The 10251-nt window shown below is 45.7% G+C and overlaps 1 protein-coding gene across 3 annotated transcripts in view; it reads right to left on the bottom strand.

The window, feature by feature from the left end:
* Window positions 1-9304, bottom strand: part of astn1 (astrotactin 1) — a 253618-nt gene extending 244314 nt beyond the window's left edge. For all 3 annotated transcript variants that reach the window (XM_016530291.1, XM_016530292.1, XM_016530294.1), the window contains exon 1: window positions 8777-9304. In XM_016530291.1, coding sequence (XP_016385777.1) covers window positions 8777-9068 — 292 coding nt within the window. In that variant the 5' untranslated portion in view covers window positions 9069-9304. The remainder of the gene's footprint in view (window positions 1-8776) is intronic.
* Between the last annotated feature and the right edge of the window lie 947 nt (window positions 9305-10251).

Below are 10251 nucleotides of genomic sequence, written 5' to 3'. Positions count from 1 at the left end.
CCAGGGAGGGCTCCTGATTCCCAGTTAAGCCCAGGGAGGGCTCCTGTTTCCCTGTTAAGCCCGAGTCCACTGTTCCGCCATGGCCTCCCGAGTCTCCATCTCCACCTCGGTCTCCTCCATCCCCTGCTCCGCCGCCGTTGGACGGTCCTCCTCCTAGTCCCCCTCCACCCCTCCCTCGGTTTCTATGGTGCGAGGACGCACCTTCTGGGAGGGGGGAGTAATGTTACGCCCCTGTGGGCTGTTTATTGTGGTTTCTTCCCCTTGTGTTGGTTTAGCCCGTCTAATCATTAGTTAATCACCGTCATTGTGCTCACCTGTCTGCCACTAATTAGCCACCATTTATTAGTTCCTGTCTGTTTGAGCTTGAGTGTCAGTTATTGTGAATGTTACCCCGAGTTTGTGTGTTTCACCTACCTGTACCTGCCTTGTTGTGTCTACATTAAAAGTCATTATTGGAATCCTTGTGGTCCTCGTCGTCCTGCCTGCCTCCACACATCCGGACCGTGACAGTTCCATTCTGTTATTTAATAATAATAAAAAAAATATATAATAAAAAAAAACCTAGCTACGTGTACTGTGCTAGACTAACTGACACTTGTCATGGCACTTGTATACTGTTGTTCTCTCGTTGGTCTGATTGCTTCTCTTGTTCTCATTTGTAAGTTGCTTTGGATAAAAGTGTCTGCTAAATGATTAAATGTAAATGTAAATGTAATCCTGCTCTGCGAGCCCAGTCTCGGAGCACTAATAAGGACCCCTAAGAACATGAGCACATTGTGCCCCAAGCTAGTAGCTGAGAAGCACTAATATAACCAGTTTCGCCCAAGGGGGAAAAGTGGTACATTAAACTGAAAGAACTCGCGCCTGTAAAGCGGGACGTCCAAGTTGTAGAATCTGGCAAATGTGGACGACGATGACTAGCCGGTGGCCACACAAATCTCACCAATAGAAATCCTTCCTGTGGAATGGGCCTTCACACCTATAGGGCATTGTAAGCCTTCTGAGGCGTAAGCCAAGGTTATCGGAGCAACGATCCAGCGAGAAAGTCGCTGCTTTGTGGCCGGCAGTCCTTTATGGCGGCCTCCAAAGCAAACAAAAAGCTGCTCTGACTGTCTAAACAGGCTAGAGCGCTCTGGGTATATTCTCAGAGCCCTCACTGGACAGAGCATGTTCAGACCCTGCTCACCATCTGTTACAGGGAGCGCCAAAATGGAGATAACCTGAGCTCTGAACGAGTTGAGAGCACTTTAGGAACATAACCATGTCTTGGTTTTAGAATGTCTTTACAGTCATTAGGTCCAAACTCAAGACATGAGGCGCTGATTGACAGCGCTTGCAAGTCACCCACTTAACCGATGCCAAGGCTAGGAGGAGGGCTGTTTTAAGCGATAAGGGCCGCAAATCAGCCGAACTGAGCGGCTCGAAGGGCGCCCCTTATCCAGCAGCTCTTGCAAAAAGGTTAGCACGTGGGACACGTCACATGATATCGGGTCCAAATTTCGTGCAGAACACCAGTTAAGGAAGACAACCATTTTAGGCTGTAAAGTCATCTTGTAGACGGTGCTCTTGCCTCCAAAATAGTATTGCTTACTCTCGCCGGGAGCTGCTTAATCTCCAGTCGAGGCACCATACATGAAGGCTCCACAGCTCCAGCCGGGGATGCCAAATCATGCCTTTCGCCTGTGAGAGAAGGTTCCTGTTTAGTGGAATAGGCCACGGGGCTGCTGCTGAGAGCTGCACTAGCTCTGGGAACCAGGCTTAGTTCCTCCAGAGCAGGGCCACTAGGAGGAGAGAGCACTTGGTCTCCCTGACCCTCCTAGTCCCCCTCCACCCCTCCCTCGGTTTCTATGGTGCGAGGACGCACCTTCTGGGAGGGGGGAGTAATGTTACGCCCCTGTGGGCTGTTTATTGTGGTTTCTTCCCCTTGTGTTGGTTTAGCCCGTCTAATCATTAGTTAATCACCGTCATTGTGCTCACCTGTCTGCCACTAATTAGCCACCATTTATTAGTTCCTGTCTGTTTGAGCTTGAGTGTCAGTTATTGTGAATGTTACCCCGAGTTTGTGTGTTTCACCTACCTGTACCTGCCTTGTTGTGTCTACATTAAAAGTCATTATTGGAATCCTTGTGGTCCTCGTCGTCCTGCCTGCCTCCACACATCCGGACCGTGACAGTTCCATTCTGTTATTTAATAATAATAAAAAAAATATATAATAAAAAAAAACCTAGCTACGTGTACTGTGCTAGACTAACTGACACTTGTCATGGCACTTGTATACTGTTGTTCTCTCGTTGGTCTGATTGCTTCTCTTGTTCTCATTTGTAAGTTGCTTTGGATAAAAGTGTCTGCTAAATGATTAAATGTAAATGTAAATGTAATCCTGCTCTGCGAGCCCAGTCTCGGAGCACTAATAAGGACCCCTAAGAACATGAGCACATTGTGCCCCAAGCTAGTAGCTGAGAAGCACTAATATAACCAGTTTCGCCCAAGGGGGAAAAGTGGTACATTAAACTGAAAGAACTCGCGCCTGTAAAGCGGGACGTCCAAGTTGTAGAATCTGGCAAATGTGGACGACGATGACTAGCCGGTGGCCACACAAATCTCACCAATAGAAATCCTTCCTGTGGAATGGGCCTTCACACCTATAGGGCATTGTAAGCCTTCTGAGGCGTAAGCCAAGGTTATCGGAGCAACGATCCAGCGAGAAAGTCGCTGCTTTGTGGCCGGCAGTCCTTTATGGCGGCCTCCAAAGCAAACAAAAAGCTGCTCTGACTGTCTAAACAGGCTAGAGCGCTCTGGGTATATTCTCAGAGCCCTCACTGGACAGAGCATGTTCAGACCCTGCTCACCATCTGTTACAGGGAGCGCCAAAATGGAGATAACCTGAGCTCTGAACGAGTTGAGAGCACTTTAGGAACATAACCATGTCTTGGTTTTAGAATGGCTTTACAGTCATTAGGTCCAAACTCAAGACATGAGGCGCTGATTGACAGCGCTTGCAAGTCACCCACTTAACCGATGCCAAGGCTAGGAGGAGGGCTGTTTTAAGCGATAAGGGCCGCAAATCAGCCGAACTGAGCGGCTCGAAGGGCGCCCCTTATCCAGCAGCTCTTGCAAAAAGGTTAGCACGTGGGACACGTCACATGATATCGGGTCCAAATTTCGTGCAGAACACCAGTTAAGGAAGACAACCATTTTAGGCTGTAAAGTCATCTTGTAGACGGTGCTCTTGCCTCCAAAATAGTATTGCTTACTCTCGCCGGGAGCTGCTTAATCTCCAGTCGAGGCACCATACATGAAGGCTCCACAGCTCCAGCCGGGGATGCCAAATCATGCCTTTCGCCTGTGAGAGAAGGTTCCTGTTTAGTGGAATAGGCCACGGGGCTGCTGCTGAGAGCTGCACTAGCTCTGGGAACCAGGCTTAGTTCCTCCAGAGCGGGGCCACTAGGAGGAGAGAGCACTTGGTCTCCCTGACCTGCATGCAGAGCCAGTCTGTTGCCATGCGCAGCTCTTTGAAAGCCTCCTGGAGTTCTTAGCCAGACTCGTCCATACTACAGAGAAGCTTGGCTTGAAACACTTGGAGAACCGCCATTGTATGCAGCGCCAATCCGGCCTGGCTGGCCGCTGCATAAGCCCTATTGGCGAGTGCCAAGGTGGTCCTGCAGGGCTTAGAGGGATGCGCTGTGTGGGCCTTTAATCCGAGGGCAGATGGCGGGCACAGATGAGCAGCAACTGCTTCCTCCAGAAGGGGGAGCTTGCTGTATCCTTTGTTGTCAGCGCCGTCAACGGTGGTGAGATCCGCTGCTGTAGAGGGATTTACTCGGGCCGAGTAGAGGGCACGCCACGTCTTGGTGAGCTCGTCATGAACTGCAGGCAAGAATGGGGCATTAGCGAGAGGACTGTTGACGGCTTCCCGGCAGGTACCACTCATCTAACAGGCCGTGGGCGGGCTCTTCCGGAGCCGACCACTCGAGGCCTAGATCCTCTACTGCCTTCGACAGGACGCGGATGAGTTCGGCATCTGGCTTCAGCCTCAGAGTTTGAGAAGGGGAAAGGACTTCGGGCTCTCTGCCGGAACCTCCCCACTCTTCTGCATCAGACGCTGCCAAGGACATGGAGTCATTGGTGATAAAGTCCTCGATGATGATGTCCTCTTCAGATGCGCCAAAAGAGACCAAGCCGCTCGCAGCCGAAGAGGGGTGCTGGTCGTCTTGTGTGAAACACACCGGTGAGACAAAGGGACGCAGGGAGGGCGGGGCACGCGCCTTGGGCGTCTTTGAAGGTGGCGAGCAGAGCTGTAGCTTCTTCTTCCTCGGCTTCTTCTTGGCTTCTTTCAGAGTCAGCGAAGAGATGATCCTTCGTCACTGAAGGAGAATGATCTGATGAATGGCGCTCTGAACCGACTTATATAGGGGTCGGCTCCGCCCTTTCTGGCAGGCTAAAGCGCCATTGGTTTGTGCAGCTACACAAACGTGAACAAATCAGGGGGTGATCCCCCACTCTCTTGAGAGAAGATATCGCCAGAAGAAAGCTAGTCTTGATAGTGAGGTGGCAATCAGAGATCTCCTCGATAGGCTCGAAGGGAGGCCTACAGAGAGCTTCTAGCACCACAGCCAGGTCCGACGTGGGGACACGAGAGCGTATTTTAAGCGATAAGGGCCGCAAATCAGCCGAACTGAGCGGCTCGAAGGGCGCCCCTTATCCAGCAGCTCTTGCAAAAAGGTTAGCACGTGGGACACGTCACATGATATCGGGTCCAAATTTCGTGCAGAACACCAGTTAAGGAAGACAACCATTTTAGGCTGTAAAGTCATCTTGTAGACGGTGCTCTTGCCTCCAAAATAGTATTGCTTACTCTCGCCGGGAGCTGCTTAATCTCCAGTCGAGGCACCATACATGAAGGCTCCACAGCTCCAGCCGGGGATGCCAAATCATGCCTTTCGCCTGTGAGAGAAGGTTCCTGTTTAGTGGAATAGGCCACGGGGCTGCTGCTGAGAGCTGCACTAGCTCTGGGAACCAGGCTTAGTTCCTCCAGAGCGGGGCCACTAGGAGGAGAGAGCACTTGGTCTCCCTGACCTGCATGCAGAGCCAGTCTGTTGCCATGCGCAGCTCTTTGAAAGCCTCCTGGAGTTCTTAGCCAGACTCGTCCATACTACAGAGAAGCTTGGCTTGAAACACTTGGAGAACCGCCATTGTATGCAGCGCCAATCCGGCCTGGCTGGCCGCTGCATAAGCCCTATTGGCGAGTGCCAAGGTGGTCCTGCAGGGCTTAGAGGGATGCGCTGTGTGGGCCTTTAATCCGAGGGCAGATGGCGGGCACAGATGAGCAGCAACTGCTTCCTCCAGAGGGGGGAGCTTGCTGTATCCTTTGTTGTCAGCGCCGTCAACGGTGGTGAGATCCGCTGCTGTAGAGGGATTTACTCGGGCCGAGTAGAGGGCACGCCACGTCTTGGTGAGCTCGTCATGAACTGCAGGCAAGAACGGGGCGGGCGTTGGCGAGAGGACTGTTGACGGCTTTCCGGCAGGTACCACTCATCTAACAGGCCGTGGGCGGGCTCTTCCGGAGCCGACCACTCGAGGCCTAGATCCTCTACTGCCTTCGACAGGACGCGGATGAGTTCGGCATCTGGCTTCAGCCTCAGAGTTTGAGAAGGGGAAAGGACTTCGGGCTCTCTGCCGGAACCTCCCCACTCTTCTGCATCAGACGCTGCCAAGGACATGGAGTCATTGGTGATAAAGTCCTCGATGATGATGTCCTCTTCAGATGCGCCAAAAGAGACCAAGCCGCTCGCAGCCGAAGAGGGGTGCTGGTCGTCTTGTGTGAAACACACCGGTGAGACAAAGGGACGCAGGGAGGGCGGGGCACGCGCCTTGGGCGTCTTTGAAGGTGGCGAGCAGAGCTGTAGCTTCTTCTTCCTCGGCTTCTTCTTGGCTTCTTTCAGAGTCAGCGAAGAGATGATCCTTCGTCACTGAAGGAGAATGATCTGATGAATGGCGCTCTGAACCGACTTATATAGGGGTCGGCTCCGCCCTTTCTGGCAGGCTAAAGCGCCATTGGTTTGTGCAGCTACACAAACGTGAACAAATCAGGGGGTGATCCCCCACTCTCTTGAGAGAAGATATCGCCAGAAGAAAGCTAGTCTTGATAGTGAGGTGGCAATCAGAGATCTCCTCGATAGGCTCGAAGGGAGGCCTACAGAGAGCTTCTAGCACCACAGCCAGGTCCGACGTGGGGACACGAGAGCGTACCGGAGGCCTCAGCCTCAGCGCACCGTGGAGGAAACATGTAACTAGGGGATGTCTGCCCACTGACTGGTCACCGAGAGGGGCGTGGTAGGCCCAATTAAATATAGCTTGTTCAAAGACCAGTGGCGGCTCTGTAAAGACTGCATTTATAATCAGGAAACAAGACCACAGAGCGAAGGGAGGGACGTGCAAACACCTTAGGCAACATTTATAACGCCAACTTGAAATTACTCCCCATGATCATTCCAATCAATCTTATGCAAACAAAGAGCCATTGTGGGAGGCAGAGGCTGAAGGAACAGAGGAGACTATCTAGAAAGAGTGAGATTTATGAAGTAAGGCAAGGTGCAGTCTGTCTGAAGGAAATTAAAAAGCACTGAGTCCAATGTGAATTATTAAAGCTAAAAGGACCGCACAAGGAATATATATTGTGGTTTGCAAACAGGTTTCCACTGGTCAGAAACAAATCCTGTCCCAATTTAACTCTAGCAAAGTTTTGATCATACTAAAATTAATTCATTCCTCATTCATGTTAGAATATGAATGTTGACTTTGGTCAGTTTATAAGCAAACTTGAAACTGGTTTTAAACATTAAACCTAACAAATTCACAATAAAAAGTTCCAATAAAGTTTCAAAAGTTTCCCAGTTTTCATGAACCTAGAAAATTCTATTTTGGCCTCCAGGTTTCTTCAGAGCCGACGCATGCTATTTTTGAGTGTTTTATGTATTCTAAATCGCTGAGCTTATTTGAATTCTGTAGTATAAGTATTAACTTATCCTGACTACTAAGAACTTTGTGCTATGAAAAATGCAATCACATCCGAACATTGTTAACAAACCGAAATCTTGGTTAGCTCTGCATGCTGACACTATTTTTTAGACTCTAAGGATTTCTAGTTATAAATATGCAGGTCCTCATGCATTCAAATATGACTGTACGAGGATCAAACTGTGTGCTCCCAGGTGTATTCTTTTTAAAGTTTGTTAGACTATTTAAGCATAAATTAAATCATGAATTAATTATATATGGAGTACAATAAATATTGTAACTAGAATGTGTGTTTTATGCATGTATATTTTTTATATACACAAAAAAGGGACGTAGCAACCACTAAAACTTAGGACACAGTGTTTGTTGTTTCTCTCTCCCAAAACAAAGGTAATAAAAAATGCCCACATCACCTTTAAGGTCGCAATTGATAGAAGACTCTAAAAAGATCTGCCTTTTCACCATGTTTACTTCCTGTCTAACATTTCTTTCCAGACATGCCTAAAGTGAGAAACAACATGACATCTTTGACAACGCCACGGCAGTGCCAAATAAACAGTCAACCCCAGCACATCTTCTATGACAGCCACAGACACTTCACACTACATATCTGATTGGCTGGCAATGACTTATACAACTGTCCACTCCTTAAAGTCGCTTTTTTGCACCTCAGAGTGAGTGGCAGATATGCATGCAGTGTTCAGCACCATGGACAGCAGCCAGTGTGCCACCTCATACAAACTAAATGCTTGACAAATGTAGACAAAAGTTTTTCACAGTATTCAGTTAATACAAAGTATTTAATTTTACTTTTTCACAAATTAAGAGATTAGGATATACAGTATATATTATTTTATTATACTAAATGGGCTGTAACACTTTCCAGAGTACTTCAACTGGACCCACACAAGCTCCTCAAAATGGAACAATTTATATACACCATGTGACACACAAAGAAAAACTAAATATTATGTATTTCTACAGTTGTCACCTTTTCAGTTGCTCTTTTAAATTGAAAAGCTTAGATAAATGTTAATGTTTGAAATGAAAGCAAGGAGGATGCCATAATAATTAATTTGAAAATGTTTATGCACAAAAACAAATAAAAAAGTATTTGAATTTATTATGGTAATCAAACTTATTTAGTTCAAAGTCCATCTCAACTCGTGCCAGTAAGAACTGCACACTGTACTAACAGTAACATGAAGTCACACAGTTTAGCGATAAGATGTATATTTCTAAACTACTATTTACAGCAGACAATTATTAAATATTATATCAAAGTTTATCAACTTTGTTTATATTTATTTATCTGTCTGTCTGCATGTCTATCTCTTTCAGAAAAAAACACAAAGCACACATTTGTTGTAGTGGTTTGCTTGGTTTGTTCTTCTCAGACTTCAAAAAAGGTGAAGCTTGGCACAAACTTCACACAAGTTTGCATATGAGACTTTAACCCAGTGACTCTTTGTCTCTAATTTTCACAGCTGTATTTGTAACGCATATTCATCATAAAAACATCTGTTTGTATATGTCTCATCCTGACAAACGAGCGTCATGCTTCCATTCCTATATCTTAAATAACACATATCTGCAGATTACCGGGTATTATTCCGGACAAAGAACATACTAGAACTGACCTATTTGAGTTGTGGACTAGGCCTGCGACTGATATTTCTATTAATAATCACAATAGCTGTCACAATCAAGTATAGAGCTTCAATAAGATGCTAAACTGATAATAAATAACAGCACTCACCCAATACAAAATACGGGAGCTCGGTATTTTCCAAGTCGTCAACAACGACTATCTCGCCCGGAAAATCGTTCCTGACGGAGAATAGCAGCTTGGGCTCGGAGGCCGACGGGCTGTGCATGATGCTCAGGTCGTTCTCTCGCAAAAACGGCAGAGCGGATACCGTAACGCTTTTCATTTTGCACTCCATGTCTTGAGACTGGTCTTCTTCGCCATTCAGACATTTCACACCAGCGGGACTGAAGATGACAATCCAGAGAACGCCGATAAGCAGACCGGAGTGTGGTAGTAGCATTTTGCCGGAGATTGTGTAGCGGTTGTCAAGCTGCGGAGTCGGTAATCTGCACACTGGGAGCTGGAGGAGGAGGAGCGGGAATGCGCTGGCTACACACTAATCGAGCTATTTGCGTGAAAATAAGCAAAAAATGCAGGGTTTAAGACTCAGATATTCTCCGTCCCACGTCTGAATATTCTTGTTGTCATCATAACACGGCTCGGTTTAGTGATGACAGCGAGAGAGGCGGAACAGCGCAGCATCGGAGCCCGTTATTGGGCTTCTCCACCTCAAGCCATTAAAAACGATTTGTCTTGTTGCAGTGGGCAACCATTAGCAAGAGCTAATAATATACTTAATAGTCCTGCAACTTTAAAACATACCAAGGTTTGCCATAATTTCTAGTTTATCAAATTAAATGCCATTTTATCATGAATTTATAGTTTTATGAAGTAGGCTACTTAGGCTACTCTTTTTTTCTTCTTTTGTTCTGTTTTATTACTATATAGAACTTAATTATTAAAATCATTAAATCGCTAAAATATGTTAAAATAAGTAAAGTGCGTTCATATGCTGGTCTGGTGTTGGCTAGAGAGGTTTTGGGAAATTTTTAGCTGGTCAGATCATGTTAAACCAGCTCAGTCCATCTTAAACCATTTGAAACCATTTTGTTTGTTTGTTTGTTTGTTATATTTTATTATTATTTTTGTTTTTTGTTTTGTATTGTTTTATTTCTTTCCTGAAGCACCACTGATTACTTTACAGTGGGTAAAAAAGCAATTGATTTGGCATGATACACTGAAAAAAAAATGTTTCATTCATCCAATTAAAAAAATTTAGCCCTAAGGGCAAGTTATTTATTTTTCATTGGCTCAAGTTAAAAAATATAGATGTGAATCATTACTCTAAATTTTTTTAATTGGATGAATGAAAAAAAAATTTCAGTGTACATGTAATTTTTCTGTGTATATATATTAGTGCTGTCAAACGATTAATCGAGATTAATCGCATCCAAAATAAAAGTTTTTGTTTACATAATATATGTGTGTGTGCTGTGTATATTTATTATGTATATATATAAAGAAACATCCATACAGTATATGTTTTGAAAATATGTATATGTATTTACATGTATACATTTTATATTTATATAAATTATATTATATATAAATATATTTAAAATACAAATATAATTTTTTTCTTA

This window comes from Sinocyclocheilus rhinocerous, unplaced genomic scaffold, assembly GCF_001515625.1.
Source record: "Sinocyclocheilus rhinocerous isolate Xijiao unplaced genomic scaffold, SAMN03320098_v1.1 scaffold484, whole genome shotgun sequence".
NCBI classification, from domain to species: domain Eukaryota; kingdom Metazoa; phylum Chordata; class Actinopteri; order Cypriniformes; family Cyprinidae; genus Sinocyclocheilus; species Sinocyclocheilus rhinocerous.
Note: the sequence above shows the minus strand (reverse complement) of the source record. Positions and strands in the feature narration are given on the sequence as shown.